Genomic DNA, 17,967 nt, shown 5'->3' on the forward strand with positions numbered 1-17,967 from the left:
TTCTTTCTCTTTCTCTATTTGTCCTTTTGTTATTCTCTGGTAATCTCTTTTCTTATTGCACCATCATCTTCCTTTGCCTTATTGCTCTTTTGCCTTTTATTTATCCTTTATTCTTCAATCAAGACATTAATTTCCTTTGTCTCCCTTTTCAGACCTTTTCCGTGCTTATCTTCCTTTTCTTCTTTATCTTCTTTTTCTTCCTGTCTTTTCTTCTTGCTCGCGTTCTCCTTAATTCACCTTGTCTTATGTTCTTCTTCTTCTTTGCCCCTTGTTTTTCTTCTATGTTGTTTTTGTTGTGGGGGTCTTTAGTCCCTTTCTGCCTCTCTTTGCCTTTCTTTCTCTTCGTGTTCTTTAATTGTCTCTTTTTCCAATGTTGTCTCACTTCGCCTGGCCTTGAAATGGCAGCCCCGCTTTTTCTTATGGCCTATTTCTCCAATGTCCCATTTAAAATGGCCGCCGTTATCTCGCGAGATTTCGCGATCGAAATCTCGCTTTTCCTGACCTCATAATGGCCTCCTCATTCGTTTTCCCTTTTTTAATTGGCTCAGCCGCCTGACTTAGTGTGGCCGCCGAGACTCCTAAGCTCTCGCGGGACCTCGCGCCTTGTTTTCAAAGGCCCGCGCTTGGTCTTAGCGCTTACCGCTATCTGCTGCATCTTTCCCCTGTCGCTGTCTGGTGGGCTCCCGCGTCGCTCTTCCCGTTTTCCATGTTGCTTGCGGCGCATCCAGAGTGAGCACCTTTATTCTTTTTCCTCACGATTGTGTTTGTGCTGGACACACTTTGATCCACGCGTCGATCCGTTTCTTTACCCTCGTCGCCAGTTGTCATGTTCTGCTCGTGCGCCGGGAGGTACATCAAACACGGGACACAGTTTCGTCTCATATTCCTTTATTTGCATCGCTCATTACAGCGGGTTAGCATCTGGTCAGCTGCTGGTCAGCATGTCCGTCTCCGTCCTAGTCATTGTGTGTTCCCCTTCCTGTCCCCGTCACCGGATCTGGTGTCCGGTGACTTGGTCACTCTGCCTGAGGCCCCACAGGGTCCTAATGCCCTACTGTCCATTGCCCACACTGTCGGGTCACGACAAATGTGTTCATTAGGAATCTTTTGGCCCTGTGCCTCATGGGAACGCCTCTCATTAGCCAGGATAGCTGGAATCCTGTGGCACTGTGTTGGCATTATACCAGAGATACAGATACTACTACTACTGTAATTACAGTTCAACCAGATGAACTGGTAAGGAGAGAAATTGATGTTCTCATTCAAAAGCTGAATGTGTAAAACTTTTGCAGTGTACAATTGCCAAGAAGAAAGTGACTACCTAAAATATAGATGAAATTAGATTTCTGAGGAAGGAAATGCCCTCACTGCATGGTCGTCACTCCGCAATTACATCATCATGATAGATTCCATTCGTGCAGTCATGTCATACAGGGAGCTACCCCCGAGTGCCGTAACGTCAACTTTTAAAGCTAACTTTACTGTGATGATGTCGAAAAGCTCTCTCGAAGAGGTGACACATCATCACATCAAGAGCTCCGATAATTGTAATGAATTCGCACTGGAGCTGCCCCACTTGCAGCGAAGTCACAGTGACGGCTGCCGTGTACGCAATGACGTACGGCGATTTTCTTCCACTTCAACACCTTTTTTAGAAGCAACTTAGATACACAATAGAAAAAAAAATCAAAGCTATGCATAGAAAAAAATGTTCGCCTGAGACTTAATCTGTGCTTTAGTGTTTTTTTTTATTTAGAATAACCACATAGCGTGCATTTAGAACAATATCCCACGTAGGCACTTTTCTATGACAAAAACACTTGCCGAGAGAAGCGACTGGTTTTCTTGTCTGCATTTTGTCGCTGAAGCTTTTTTTTTTTCTTGATAGCATATTGTGTTCGTTTGGGCGGAGCTTTGGGTGGCAGAGGCAATAAGAGCGCAGGTGTCTTTGTACTCCTGCCTTGGCAGCCAGCATTTGTAATTCCTGGGGTTGGGGCGGGGAGGTCTGGACTCCCGGCTGCCCCTGTCCCTTTAAACTCAGCCTGAGCAAATGACAGCTGGAGCGTGAGGGGAGCTTTGTGTTGTATTTAGGTCTTATCTGAGGGGGAGGGGGCTCCGGGGGTGTCATCACGATGGAAGCTTTGTGTTGTATTTAGGCCTGATTGGTGGGGGGCATTTATCAGGACAAGGACAATCCTAAATTAAGCCCCTGGAAAGGGAGGGGCGGGCACGAATGCAGTCGAGAGACCCCCCCGCCCCTTCCTTGCTGTTGCTGACCCAGTCCCAGGGCTGCTACATTTCACTGACAAGCCGTTTGGTGGGCGTGCATCTTCCTGTCAGTGAGGAGGAAACATTGCTATTTCTACAGCAGTGTACTGGGATTCCTTCCTTCCCTGTGCTCTCCGCTTGTCTCTACCGGGGCCAGGTCGTGCCCCTGCGGGTTGTGTTACAAAGCGCTGCGGCCGCCGCTGTCGCCTATTGATCCTCCGGTGGCGGGAGCGCGCACAGCGGGGCCGCGCTCACGCACGGCGGCGACGCGGTCTCAGCGCGACGGAAGCGTGCACCGTCCCGGCAGTGCCACCCTCCCTCGCATGGACGCGCTGACGCTGCAAGGGGACCCCGGGAACCACCGCAGACGTGGGGGCGCCCTGCGGCCACCAGAGCCTCCTCCGCAGAACCGCGCCTGACCAGCCACCGCCGAGCGAGGACTATGGTGTGTGCCATGCAAGCCTTCATTGTTATTTCTTATTCAAGTTTATTATTATGAGCAGTAGTAGGGGCAGAGAGTGCGGCTCGTGATCTCGCATTGAGGAAACAGTGAGACTCGTGACTTCCATTTCGGTTTCAGTTTTTTTTTTTTAGCTGCGCTTTTCGATTCCTAATCGCTCCTTTGGTTTTCTTCTGGACTGTCAGTCTATCTAATGGGCATGGTTCGCAAATTAGTTCAGGTAAAATAACCCAGAGGGTTGTTGCACCTGCTGCAGATGTGTGTCGTCTATAAATGTCAGGTTTGGGTTCCTGCAGAGCGATCGTAGATTTTTTTTTTTATTCTTCAGAGAAAGCTAAAATGAGTATCATTGAGTTCTGTTTCCAGTGATCTATTATTTCCGGTGTAATGAAACGACAGCACTGTGGTGGCACAGGAAGGCCTCTTTCACATACCCCCGTCCCCCCTTCCCCTCAGATTGGATTCAACTTGAGCAATTCATTACTGGTGTTCAGAGTAAAATATGATCAGCACAGTGCGGTGGGCATTGTAGGGTGCTGGGACAGGTGGGTAGTCTCAGTTGGCACGGGTTCAAGCTCTTTAATATTAGAAGAAAACACAGGAAGAGATAATAAAGCCATTGGAGGTTGCTTGGTGATAACATGATTGAGAGGCAGTTCTGTTGCTTCAAATGCTTCCTTGTGGTATGTTGGCCGTACTGAGGACAGGTGAACCAGGAGCCCATAACTGTAATCATGGCTTCCGTCTTGACACTATTCTACGATCTTACGTAACTCCCTTGCCCAGCCCAGGCATACTTTTCTTATTTGCTAACAGGGTTGGACTGGCCCATACAGCAATGAATCAGTGCCGGAAGTGCAGGTCTGACAGGTCAGTGTGTGGGTCTGTTTTTTGACTATTTGTGGGCCCTTTTATGGTATGCTGGGCTGGTTTTTAGGTCACAGCCTACCCAACAGCACAGCTGTCTGATTTGCTAAAGCCATCTTGGGGACTTTCAGAAAGTGGGGCTAGAAATGCATTCCGCTCGTTGCTTACCATTGGCTTTGTGGTTTGTGTAGTGTCTTCTAAACAAAAGAACGCTGGAACTCCTTTGGTTCCCACTGTACACCGTAGGCGTGCAATGTAAGCGTTGGAAGAGATGAGCTGTAGGCAGACTTAGAATGTTGAGTCCTGTCTTACAGGCGGCAGAATAGCGACAAGTAAAATTACTCTCCATGTGTGGGGTGGGTATTGGCAAGGACCTGGGTTGGCAGGACGCTACAGTTTGAAACTCACGTTATCTAGTTTGCTATTTGCTGACTTTATTTGCTTTAGGCTGTCCAGCTGGAGTTCGTTCCTCCTGTTGCCCAAACCTTGTTTACTGTATTCTTCTACGAAGTCCCTTACTATTCTGCACCAATCCATGCCACTGCACACTACGCTGCACCACTCCACACTTTGCCACTCCTCTTCACACTGTCACTGCACTCTTATGTGCACAACTTCACACCACTCCATGCCAATGCACTATACCCCACACTAGTCTACTATGCACCACTGCACTCTTCACCACTCCACTCCACTCCACACCACACTGTATGCTACCCTACTCTGCAACACTACACTCTGTGCCACTGCATTCTATGCCAGTGCACTCTACTCAGTACCACTTCACTGTATGCCTGTGTACTCTATGCCAATCCCTCTACTCTATTCTGCTCCACTGCTCCCCACTCCTAAACAATCTACTCTGCACCACTGCACTCGGCGCAACGCCATTCTGCACCACCCTACACAACTGCACTCTACATCACTTTACTTAAAAACAATGAACTCTACTTCAGTCTACTCTGCACCATTATATTTCAGCCCCTGCACTTTACGCCATTGTATTCTGTCACTGTACGTTACTCCACCCTATTCTACTCTGCATCACTCTACTCTATGCCACTGCACTTCACACCACTCGTGTATAAACCACTACACTCTTCAGCAGTATATTCTGCCACACTGCACTCTCTACCACTCAACTTTATGCCACTCTGCTCTGTGCCAGTGCACTTTACTCCATGAACTCTACGCCACTCTACTCTGCATCACTCCACTCTACACCACTGCATTCTATGCCAATCCACTCTAAGCCGCTCTAATGTACTTTGCTCGACTGCACTCTAAACCACTCTATACCACTGCACTCTACGCCACTCCACTCTACTCTGAAGCAATCTACTCTATGTCACTGCAGTCTATGCCACTTGATTCTACTCTGCGGCACTCTACTCCCCACTATGCCTCTGTACACCACTGCACAGTACACCAGTGCGCTCTACCCCACGTTAGTCAAAACTAATAGACTCTATACTTCTGCATTCTATGCCAGTCTGCTCTGCACCACTGCACTGTACGCCACTATACTCTTTTCTATATCACTGCACTCTAATCCACTCTACACATTGCTCTCTACGTTTACTCTACTTTGCACCATTTCTCTCTACATACCCTTTACTCTGCACTACTCTACATCGCTGCATTCTACACCTATGCACTCTACACCTCACTACTCTGCAGCACTGCACTCTCTGCCACTAAACTATGCGACTGAACACTATACCACTCTGCAGAACGGCACTCCCTGCCAATGCACATTCTGCTACTAAACTCTTTGCCGCTCTGCACCACTCTTTATGCTATTGCACTCTACTAAGCATACAAAAGATATTCTTTGAGGAATTATCTTCATCCAAAATATTACCTTCCTCAGCATCGGTCCACAATGTGGATCCGAAAGGTTAATCAGGGGGAAACAGAAACCACACTCATGGGTATATAGAAGATAAAGTTATTCTTTTACTTCATATTCTGTTAAAATATTCTTCGATTTAAAAAAAAAAAAATTTTTTTTTTTTTATACAGTATGTTTGGGCAATATTCACATTCGAAACATAACAACACTGGCACCTCCCAAAAAAATCCCATTAGCTGTTTCAGTTACTTTGAACATGGTATACATGGAAGTGCGGTCACTCTTTTTAACACCAATAGCATTAACATCATATGGAATCCCAGCTTATACAACCTTTAACATTCATGGGATATAACACAGAAAAAAACAAAGTGAAAATGTTTGAAGTTATAAAGGAAGTTATGTCTACTCGGCACCACTCGGCTCTACGCCACTCTACTGCACTGTACACCACTTCATTATACGCCACTATAGTCTGCATCACTCCACTCTGTGCCACTGCACTCTAACCCAACTCTACTCTCGACCTCTACACTCTAACCTGCCCTAATCTACTCTGTGCCACTCTACCCCATTGCACTGTACATCACTGCAGTCTACTCTGCACCACTCTATTCTATGCCACTGCAGTCTACGCCAATGCACTCTGCACCACTTTACTCAAACCCAATGCACTCCACGCCAATCTTCTCTCCATTACTGTACTTTACACATCTTCACTTTAAGCCACTCTACTATACTCCACTCTGATGCGCTACTCCAATAAACTCTACTCCACTGGCACTCTACTCCACCCTATGCCCCTCTACTCTACAGCACTCTACTGTATGCCATTCTATGACACTACTCCACTCTTTGACGCTCTACATAATTATCTTTATACCACTCCATGCTACTATCCTCCACTCTGTTCTATGACACGCTACGCCACTCCACTCTCCTCTACTTTACTCTATGCCACTCCATGCCAATCCAGTCAATGCCACTCAAATCTACTACACTTTACTCCACTATATGACACTTCACTCTGACAATCTACTCCACTCTACACCACTGTATTCTACAACACTGTACTCCACTCTGCGCAAAATAAATTCTATGCCTCTCCACTCTATGCCACTCCATGACACTCTACGCCACTCTACAACACTCTACTCAACTCTGACACTGTATTCCATTCTATGCCCCTCAACTTTACGCCCTTCCACTCTGACACTCTACTCCTTCCACAACACTGTCAGCTACTTCTGCTTTACTCCTCTCCTCGCCACTTAACTCTACTGTATGCCACTCTAATCTCCTTTACACCACTAACTTTTAGCCATGCTGAACAGCAGCCACACTTGTTTACAGCCTCGTAATTCGGCAAGGAAGACCTAACATCACTTTCATTCCTCTCTATGGAGCGGGACCAAGGACTAATTGATTCAACTTAATTAGTGCTCGTCCACTTCTCCATATGTAATTGAAGTACTATTTTGTTCTTTTTAACTTTTAGTGCACTGCAAACAGAAGGGGTGTGACTGGCAAAAATGTGCCCAGCAAGACCAACAACATTGCTAAGACTTATTTTCTATAGCTAACCTTATTTAATTTTGCCAAGTCTTCTTTTCTCACTTTGCACTCATGTTTTCTTTTGCTTTTGCTCATTGGCTGTTGTCAAAAGATGAGGATTATTTTATTGCATTTGATATTATTTATTTTGACTCTTAATTTCTGAAATGATGCTCATATAGTATACCCCTACCCAGCCCACTTCAATCGGCAGCACTCCAGTCCACGCGACGTCACCCCACTCAATCCAATCTGCCCCACTCAATCCAATCTGCCCCACTCAATCCAAACCGCCCCACTCAATCCAATCCGCCCCACTCAATCCAATCCACTCCAATCCACTCCAATCCACCCCACCCCACCCCACTCCAATCCAAACTACTCACCCCAGTCCAACCCACCCCACTCCCATCGGCCCCACTCCAGTTTGCTCATTGAATTCCAAAACAGTCTGCCCCACTCCAATCAGCCCTACTCAATTCAAAACAGTCTGATTCGCTCCAATCCAAAACAATCTGCCTCACTCCAATCCATAATAATCTGCCCGCTCCAATCCAAAACATTCTGCCTCACTCCCATCTAAAAACTCTGCTGCACTTAATCATAAACATTCTTCCCTACTCAAATTTAAAATAATCTGCCCGACTCTAAACTTCCGCACTAAAATCAGCCCCACTCAGTCCAATTAATCTGCCCCACTCCGAAACAACCTGCCCCACTCCAAACCAAAACAATCTACCGCACTCCAAGCCAAAACAATCTGCCCCACTCCGATCCAAGACAATCTGTGTAGGAAGGTGGATATCTGACTATGGTTACCCCAAAACGTTTTGCCTGGTGTTTAGCTGATTTTTTACTTTAGTTGGCCTGGGACCCTGCTATTCAGGGCCCCAGGCTAATTGCTCTCTCCTTAAAATGGACTCCATGTACCTTAGGTACATACACAATTGGAACTGGTTCACCTTATTGGCCCCCCTGTAGCAGTGTACCCAGGTACCCAGGGCATAGGTGCTTCCAAGGCCTACCAGGGGCTGCAGCATGTATTATGCCACCCCTGGCCTGGCCTCCATATTTGACACAACTGGCTGATCACTCAGCTGGGGTAAGTCGGTGTAACCACCCCTTACTTAGGTGTAGTATTCCTATACCTAACCTAAAATGGACACATATGTTCCTATCAGTCACTCCTATGGAAGGCCTCATCAATCCTGGAGGCAGAGTGCTTGGAAATATGTGAGATAGTGCTCTGGCATGAGCTGAGCCTGTCTGCAGCTTTCGGAACCATGTCCTTTAGCTGTTTCATGATACTGCCATACCATATACTCTTAAGTGCATTATGAACCTCGCGGTTAAATGCTATCTTGGGTTTGGCTTTATCAAAACATGTCGAGTAAGGTGTCATACGAATTGGAATACTACCCCCTCGCCAGTTCTGGCGACGGGGGTAGCATTCCACCCTCCTAGAGGGACACGACATGTACCCAACCTGAACCCCGGTTAAAGTTAAACAGAGCCTCCGCATCACAAAATGGATGCTGCCACCACAGACACAAGTCTGACCTCCTGCTGCTGGGAGTCCTTCCAGCGAGGGCAGCTTGGACAAAGGGTTTCCTGCCTGGGGAGGTGCTAGCACCACCCCAGACAGGATTTTGTGTATTGGGTAGGACAGGGCTGAATAGAATCAGACATGCCTGGGGCACACAAAGTGTCCCTGTGCATAGGCCAGTTCAAACTGGTGCTGGGGCCTTCCAGCCCCAGTCCTGGCGCGAAGCTGGACAAAGGAAAGGGGGTGTAACCACCCCCCTTCCTGGTTCCACCCAGAGGAGGGACCTAGTAGGTGATCCGGCCCCCCAGATTCGAATAAGAGTGGGAGCTGTGTCCTAAGACTTCAGATCATCCTGAATCAACTTGAAACTAAGAAGACGACTGGACTTCGACATTCTGCTGCACAGAAGACTGAAGAACATCTCCCTTGTGGCCTAGGAGTGGCCACCCTGTGAACACAGGCACCATCCAGCAACTCGACGTCTGCTTTGCCGCCGCCTCCCGCCGGAGCCCGAGCCCAGAGCCTGACAAGACCCAGACTCCCAGACTTCTCACAGCCCGATCCACAGTCCCTGCAAAGAAGGGACCCTTGGAGGCACCGAGAGACGTGGGACCGGACCTCTTGAAAGACCCCCGAGAAGCTGACTGCGCAGCACCTGAGGCACCCTCGACGCTGTGCTTTGGGGTTTGAGAAGCCCCAACCTCGAGCAGCCCTTGCACCGAAGATCAGCCCCCCAGCATCTCCACATTCTGCGTGGGGCCCTTTTGCACCGCGCCACTCGACGCGTCATCCCGGCCACTTGCCACGTGGCTAGCGGCCATCTTGGCGACGAAAACGACAAACTACACCGCTGGTCTGGTTGCTCCAGACTGGCCCTTGCTCCCCTGAAAAGGAGCAGCCGCTCTGACCTTGCTGGTCCGAGTGAGAAGCTTGAATCACTTCCTGCGTGGCTTGCTTTAGCCAAGGCCTGTTTGCTCCAATCAAGTTGCCGACACCGCCATCAGCGAGAGCCTACGTGGGACAGCTCGTGACCGACTCCTGGACGTCCTTGACCTCTTTGTGTCCACGTGGCTGCAGAGACAATCTTCACGACATCACCTGTTTGCACCCGACATCGCCTGGTTCCGTCCTGGTTCCACGGTAGTCACTGGCTAGTGGCTTTGAACATTGTCCCCTCTGCTTTCAGGTCTTCACCTCTTCAGATCCACCCTTGGATCCACCGGAACTCTTCACATCGAGCCGCCTGCAGCGTCTTCAGCTCCAAGCACCATCGACCTGCGTGACGAAACCCGACACTACTTCGACCCTGTGCACCCGCTTCCTGTGGGTGAGGTAACTCAGCAACGCCGGTGTTCCCACACTGGTACACACCTCTAGTGTCTGTGTCTAAAGTTTCATCCTTCTAGGTCACTCGGAAGGGTCCTTAATAACTAACTTTGTAACTTTTACGCACCATTTATTTATTTATTTATTTATTTATTTATACAATTTTTAAAGCGCTGCAATTACCCAGGGGTGTCTCGGCGCTGTGAGCTATGTTTTGATACCACCAATGTGAGATCACTGAAAACCTGTCGTTGTACTATCTAAATGATCAGGTTACTGAAAACCTGTTGTTATACTATCTAAATGATCAGGTTACTGAGAAAACAACCATGTCTTTAGTTGCTTTCTAAAAATAATCAGGGTGGGACTAGTTTTTATGGTAAGGGGAAGAGAGTTCCACAATTTTGCAGCAGCGATGGTAAAGCATCTGTCTCCCCAGTTAACTCTCCTCGTTCTAGGTATGTTGAGCAAGTGGGCAGTATTAGAACGAAGCGTTCTGGGGGTGGTGAGAGGTTTAAATGAGTTCCTGAGAAATTTAGGTCCAACGTTGTTAATTGCCTTATAGACAATACAAAGGGACTTGAATTTTGTGCGACTTCTGATCGGGAGCCAATGCAGTTGTTTCAGATGTTTAGAGACGGAGCTGAATTTTGAAATGCCCAGTACAACTCTGGCTGAGGCATTCTGTATCATCTGAAGTTTAGAAATGACCTTTTCTTGTGCGTTCAGGAGGAGGCCGTTACAATAGTCAGTTCGTGAAAACACCAGTGTTGAGATTAGTGTTTTTCCTGCTGTTTTTGGAAGATATGGAAGTAGTTTCTTGATTTTCCGTAAGGTATTAAATGATGAGGAAACTACCGAGTTCACATGATGGTGAAAAAGGAGTTTATCGTCAAAAATGACTCCTAAGTTTCTAACTTTACTGACTGGTTCAGGTGGAATGCCCATTTCCTCCGGCCACCAAATGGGGGACCACAGTGGCTGGATCTTGCCAAACAACATTACTTCAGTCTTTGTTGAGTTTAATTTCAAACAGTTGGAAGACATCCAACTGCTGATGGCCCTCATGCCATCTTTGAAATTTGCTGCTATTGTGGGACCGTCTCTATGTACAGATAATACCAACTGGGTATCATCGGCATATGTTGTTAAATTGATGTTGTAGGCTTTTATTACCCTCGCTAAGTCCGAAACATATATATTAAAAAGGGTCGGACTTAGCGAGGAACCCTGTGGAACTCCACAAGGAAGAGTAAAGGTGGGGGAGGTATATGTGCCTAATTTAACTGCCTGTTTACGGTCTGCCAGGAAGGATGTAATGAGATCCTTGGCTTTGTGTTTAATACCGATGGCCTCGACACAGTCGATCAAGGTAGAATGATCGACCGTGTCGAATGCCGCCGATAAGTCCAATAGAATCAGCACAGCTTGTCCGCCGTTATCCATCGTTGATCTTATTTCATCTGCTGCCTTGATCAGGGCAGTTTCTGTCCCGTGACCTTGTCGGAAACCGAACTGAGTGTCATCTAAAAGGTCATGATTATGAATATATTCGGACAGCTGTTTGTTCATGATGGATTCAAAGATTTTAGCTGGGAACGGCAAGGAAGCTATGGGACGGTAACTGGAAGGTAGTGAAGGGTCAAGTAATGGTTTTTTAAGAAGGGGTTTAATTATAGTATTTTTCCATATTGTTGGGTATGAGCCTGTTAGGAACATGGCATTACAGATGTGAGTTAAAGGTAAAGTAATGACGTCTGGGATAGTATTGAGTATAGAAGGGTGGCAGGGATCCAGTGGGGAGCCAGATTTAACTGACGAAGTGAGTTTATGAATGTGTTGAGGATGTATCTTTGTAAATTCCATGAGAGCTGGTGAGTTCAGATTTGTTTGTGTAATAATTGTTTCGGTGATAATAGGTTTTGGGGTGAAGTCCTTAAATATGGACGTAACCTTTTCAGAGAAAAAGTCCGCCAGAGCATTACAAAGAGTTTGAGATGTCTCAGTGGGTGGGCTTGGTGGGGATGCAAGATGATTTACTACTTCGAACAGTTTTTTCATGCTGCATTTGGCCTGGTCTATCTGGATGGTATAGTAGTTGTTTTTTTCTATAGATATTCTCTGCTTATAGTTGTGAAGTGCAGCTTTATATGCTGTTTTATCTGCTGAATTATATTGTTTGCGCCAATGGCGTTCTAGGTTTCGGCAATGTTGTCTTTGTAATCTTAGTTGTTCCGAGAACCAAGGAGCCGAAGGGGTTTTCCTTGACATTGCATTGGTATTGCGTGCACTTTCCGCACTACACCCGAGTACTGCGGCCCTTTCCCGACTTCTTCACTGCTAGTCCCGAACCGCTCCAGCGATGCCCTAGGCCTCTTCACTTTCCCCATAGTGGTTCTTATACCACTATTTTTGTATATGGTTTAGGTGGCCCCTAGGGCTCATCCATAATTGTGCAACTTTTGTATATTTAAACTGTGTTTTGTTTTAACGCATTTGCTTCTGTGCTCATAAAGAGTATCAGGGATATTTGTAGAAATAAATCTATATATATTTTCAATATATATCTGTGTGGTGTCCTTTCATTTGGTATTCAAGGGGATTGTGTATGGTAAAACAGCTTGCTTCACATGCCTTTACAGAGTTTAGCCTAAGACTGCTTAGTCCATGCTACCCCTAGGATAGCTTGTCTATAAGGTTGACTTTACAACCTGCACCATAAGGGTTGCTTGGCATGGTACAAGGTGATCACTAGAACTAGTGAGCATCATATACCAGGCCAACTTCTCACATTGGTGGCAGCGGTGGGATTTGAGCTTGCTGTTGTTTTACCATTACAATCTTTGAAAATATCATTTGAAAGATCATACAGGTACCTGATAGGTACACTAAAACAAGACTAGATATACTTAAGTTCTACTGAACTTAGTTGTTGTAGAGGATAGGGAGTAGCACACCCTGACTACAACTTCTAGATAGGTTTTGTAGGAAAACACAAGTGTAGGTAGATTGCAACACATCCACCACACTAGAGCAATGTCTGGAGCAGAGGGATCCACTGGACCCAACTCTGTTGAGAGTGACCCTCCAAGGGCACCATCCAAATTTGCTATCTTTCCATTTAAGGAACTGAGGCAACTGTGTTCCATGAGAGGAATCAAAACAGGTCCTACTCCTACAGCAGGACACCCCAGAGAGCTGTTAGACCAGTCTGAAGCTCTAAAGAACTCCAAACCAGGCCCCTCAGGGACTGGTGAGGAAGTTTCTCCTTCTGAAGATGATAACCCTGATGCCCCTGCCCCTGTCATCCAGATAGATGAGGAAGACCAGCCCCTGGGAATACTCAGCCTGAGGAAGAGGAAGAGGAGGAGGAGGAGGAGGAAGAAAGTGATTCTGATGATGGTAGCCAGGTGTTAGTCAGCAGGCGTAACCTGGCTAACTTAAGCTTATTTGGGACTGAAGGTGGGTCCAACCCATTCAGACCCCCAAATGGACTTAACCAGGAGCATAGGAGGAGGAGGAATCACTCAGGTGAATCCAATACTTCCCATGTTTCTAGAGGTTCTCATGGCAACTCCAGAAGGGAGTTGACTAGCCCTCAGAGAAGGGAACATGAGGCCAAAATGAGAGAGGCTGAACTTAGGATCCAGAAGCAAGAGTTAGAAGTTGCCCTGGCCAAAGAGAAACTTGCTAGAGCAAGGCAGCCTAGAGAGAGTGGATTAGGATCCACTGGTGGCAGCACTATCCCTAAGGATAAAGACAGGTCCTATGACAATAGAAACCTGAGTAAGATTGTGCCCCCCTACAAAGTTGGGGATGATATCCACAAGTGGATGACTGCACTTGAGAGAGCTTGCAAAGTACAGCAGGTCTCTCAGGAGCAGTGGGCAGCAATCTTGTGGCTCTCCTTTGAAGGTAGAGGCCGAGACAGACTCCTCACAGTTAGTGATGGGGATTCTAGAAACTACCTAGTCCTGAAGAGTGCTCTGATTGATGGGTTAGGCTTAACCACTGAACAGTACAGGTTAATGTTCAGAGATACCCAGAAGACACAGACTCAGGACTGGTCTGAATTTGTTGAATGTGCCACTAAGGCTCTGGAGGGCTGGTTGCTGGGAAGTAAGGTTACAGACTATACAGGATTGTATAATTTAATTATGAGAGAGCAAATCTTAAGTAATTGTCAAAATCAGCTTCTACATCAGCACCTGGTGGACTCTGATCTGACCTCTCCACAAGAATTGGGTAAGAGGGCAGACAAATGGGTCAGGACCAGGATCAGGCCTAAGAACCAGGGTGGTGACCAAAAGAAAGAGACTACCAAGCCTCAAGAGAAAGGTGGGGATAAAACCAAAGAGAAAACTTCCCCAGGGCCCCAAAACTCCAAGAATGGGGGTGGGTCCCAAGGCACTTCCTCTACACAGAAAAAGCCTTATTGCCATAACTGTAAACAGGTTGGTCATTGGAAAACAGACAGCTGTTGTCCAATGAATGGTAATAAGGAAAACATACCTCCAGGTAAAGCTCCAACACCTCCTGTCACTGTTAGCAGTGGTCCCCCAGGTGGTGGGAGCACCCCCAAGAATTTGGGTGGGTTTACCTTTGGAACAGAGGTGGACTCTGGCCTAACCAGGTCCCCAACTGATCTTGTCTATGAGACTGGCATGGGGTTTGCCAATTTCACTGATTGCCCAAATACTTTGAGCAAGTATAGACAAGAACCCCTCATCAATGGCTTGAAAGTTGAGGCCTTTAGAGACACAGGGGCTAGCATCACCATGGTGGCTGAATGTCTAGTCCCCTCAAGGCAACTTTTACCTGATGCCAGATATCAGGTGACAAACATTGATGGAGTTCAGAAACATCATCCCATAGCAGTGGTAAATCTCAGCTGGGGAGGAGTCACTGGCCCAAAGAGAGTGGCAGTGTCCCCAAACTTGCCTGAAGATTGTCTACTGGGGAATGATTTAGAAATCTCAGCCTGGGCTGAGGTTGAACAACAAACCCATTCTAGAATGGTAAATCTCCATGGAAAGGTTAGTGGGGCTGTGATGGCTACAGCCCCCATCCAAGATGTCCTTCCTGAAAAGGTTGGTAGGGCTGAGCAAACCCCAGCCCCATCTTCAGCTAACTTTCCTCCTGAAAAGATTAGCAGGGCTGTGATGGTAACAGCCCATACCCAAACTGAGTCTCCTCCTGAAAAGGTTGGTGGGGCTGTGATGGCCACAGCCCAAACTCAAACTGATACATGTGTTGTGAAGCCTGAAAAGATGGATCACTCCACACAAACAGAGCATTGAGGAGGAAGAGAAATCTCCCTCCCACCAGACTTTAGGAAAGGATCAGCCTCCTCAGGGAACTGATCTTACCCCTGATGAAGGAACTGCCCCAGAGGTAGTCAGGCCTAGCCTGACAGAGCCTCTGATGTCAGTGGACCCTTCTCAGGTGGGACCCAGTCTGGAGCAGGTATCCTGCCCCTCTCTACCTTGCCTTAGTCAGCCCAGGGCTGCAGAGGACAAGAAGGACAGTGAGCCCCAAAGGGCCCCCTGTCAAATAAAGCACCCACATCAACAGATTAGGGGCACCAAAGCTAGCAGCCCTAGCCAGGTGAAAACTTTACAAACTCCTGAGGGAGCCCCCTTAAACGTAGTTAGGGACCTCCCACAGATGGATTCTGTTGGGCACAGCCAAACCTGGGACCCCAAGGGCCCAAACCTGAACTGTCCCTCCAGTAAGCCAACAAGAGGGACCCAGCCTACAGCTTTAGGTAGCCAGAGGTTGACCCTGAGAGCACAGTGCAACTCAGTCAAAGAAAGAAAGGCACACATGGTGGAGAGTGATTGGAGGAAGCTGAGTCCTACAGAGGAATCTCACTTCAGTACTCCATCCCAACACCAGCCTTTAACTTTGCAAAGACACACCACAGGTAGAGATTCCCTATGGTGGAGACCCTCAGATACCCTTAGGGTGAGGGATTGCTTAGTGGACCATGAGACAGGGGGTAACCAAGCCAGAGCTGGTACTTCCTTATATGGCCACTTAGGCAATATAGGCTTACCTGGTCAAGGATAGCCTTATCTCCTTTCGTTTGGGGGGGGGGTTATGTAGGAAGGTGGATATCTGACTATGGTTACCCCCAAACTTTATGCCTGGTGTTTAGCTGATTTTTGACTTTAGTTGGCCTGGGACCCTGCTATTCAGGGCCCCAGGCTAATTGCTCTCTCCTTAAAATGGACTCCATGTACCTTAGGTACATACACAATTGGAACTGGTTCACCTTATGGGCCCCTGTAGCAGTGTACCCAGGTACCCAGGGCATAGGTGCTTCCAAGGCCTACCAGGGGCTGCAGCATGTATTATGCCACCCCTGGCCTGGCCTCCATATTTGACACAACTGGCTGATCACTCAGCTGGGGTAAGTCGGTGTAACCACCCCTTACTTAGGTGTAGTATGCCTATACCTAACCTAAAATGGACACATATGTTCCTATCAGTCACTCCTATGGAAGGCCTCATCAATCCTGGAGGCAGAGTGCTTGGAAATATGTGAGATAGTGCTCTGGCATGAGCTGAGCCTGTCTGCAGCTTTCGGAACCATGTCCTTTAGCTGTTTCATGATACTGCCATACCATATACTCTTAAGTGCATTATGAACCTCGCGGTTAAATGCTATCTTGGGTTTGGCTTTATCAAAACATGTCGAGTAAGGTGTCATACGAATTGGAATACTACCCCCTCGCCAGTTCTGGCGACGGGGGTAGCATTCCACCCTTCTAGAGGGACACGACATGTACCTAACCTGAACCCCGGTTAAAGTTAAACAGAGCCTCCGCATCACAAAATGGATGCAGCCACCACAGACACAAGTCTGACCTCCTGCTGCTGGGAGTCCTTCCAGCGAGGGCAGCTTGGACAAAGGGTTTCCTGCCTGGGGAGGTGCTAGCACCACCCCAGACAGGATTTTGTGTATTGGGTAGGACAGGGCTGAATAGAATCAGACATGCCTGGGGCACACAAGGTGTCCCTGTGCTTAGGCCAGTTCAAACCGGTGCTGGGGCCTTCCAGCCCCAGTCCTGGCGCATAACTGGACAAAGGAAAGGGGGTGTAACCACCCCCCTTCCTGGTTCCACCCAGAGGAGGGACCTAGTAGGTGATCCGGCCCCCCAGATTCGAATAAGAGTGGGAGCTGTGTCCTGAGACTTCAGATCATCCTGAATCAACTTGAAACTAAGAAGACGACTGGACTTCGACATTCTGCTGCACAGAAGACTGAAGAACATCTCCCTTGTGGCCTAGGAGTGGCCACCCTGTGAACACAGGCACCATCCAGCAACTCGACGTCTGCTTTGCCGCCGCCGGAGCCCGATCCCAGAGCCTGACAAGACCCAGACTCCCAGACTTCTCACAGCCCGATCCACAGTCCCTGCAAAGAAGGGACCCGCGGAGGCACCGAGAGACGTGGGACCGGACCTCTTGAAAGACCCCCGAGAAGCTGACTGCGCAGCACCTGAGGCACCCTCGACGCTGTGCTTTGGGGTTTGAGAAGCCCCAACCTCGAGCAGCCCTTGCACCGAAGATCAGCCCCCCAGCATCTCCACGATCTGCATGGGGCCCTTTTGCACCGTGCCACTCGACGCGCCATCCCGGCCACTTGCCACGTGGCTAGTGGCCATCTTGGCGACGAAAACGACGAACTACACCGCTGGTCTGGTTGCTCCAGACTGGCCCTTGCTCCCCTGAAAAGGAGCAGCCGCTCTGACCTTGCTGGTCCGAGTGAGAAGCTTGAATCACTTCCTACGTGCCTTGCTTTAGCCAAGGCCTGTTTGCTCCAATCAAGTTGCCGACACCGCCATCAGCGAGAGCCTACGTGGGACAGCTCGTGACCGACTCCTGGACGTCCTTGACCTCATCGTGTCCACGTGGCTGCAGAGACAATCTTCACGACATCACCTGTTTGCACCCGACATCGCCTGGTTCCGTCCTGGTTCCACGGTAGTCACTGGCTAGTTACTTTGAACATTGTCCCCTCTGCTTTCAGGTCTTCACCTCTTCAGATCCACCCTTGGATCCACCGGAACTCTTCACATCGAG

At 48.1% G+C, this 17,967-nt stretch overlaps 1 protein-coding gene across 10 annotated transcripts in view; it reads left to right on the top strand.

The window, feature by feature from the left end:
* MIB2 (MIB E3 ubiquitin protein ligase 2) overlaps positions 1-17,967 on the top strand; it is a 312,619-nt gene that overhangs the window by 34,427 nt on the left and 260,225 nt on the right. Inside the window, exon 1 of one of the 10 annotated variants that reach the window (XM_078642418.1) lies at positions 2,410-2,713. The exons of 6 other annotated variants lie outside the window; for them this stretch is intronic. Coding sequence is in view for 2 of the 4 variants with exons in the window: in XM_078642417.1 (XP_078498543.1) it covers positions 2,711-2,713 (3 nt within the window). In the remaining 2 variants the exon portion in view is untranslated. Of the gene's footprint in view, positions 1-2,409; positions 2,714-17,967 lie in introns of those variants that run through there. 3 more of the 10 variants (XM_078642423.1, XM_078642417.1, XM_078642425.1) reach the window with 3 other exon arrangements.

The sequence above is a fragment of the Lissotriton helveticus genome, chromosome 5_1, assembly GCF_964261635.1.
Source record: "Lissotriton helveticus chromosome 5_1, aLisHel1.1, whole genome shotgun sequence".
Lineage (NCBI taxonomy): Eukaryota > Metazoa > Chordata > Amphibia > Caudata > Salamandridae > Lissotriton > Lissotriton helveticus.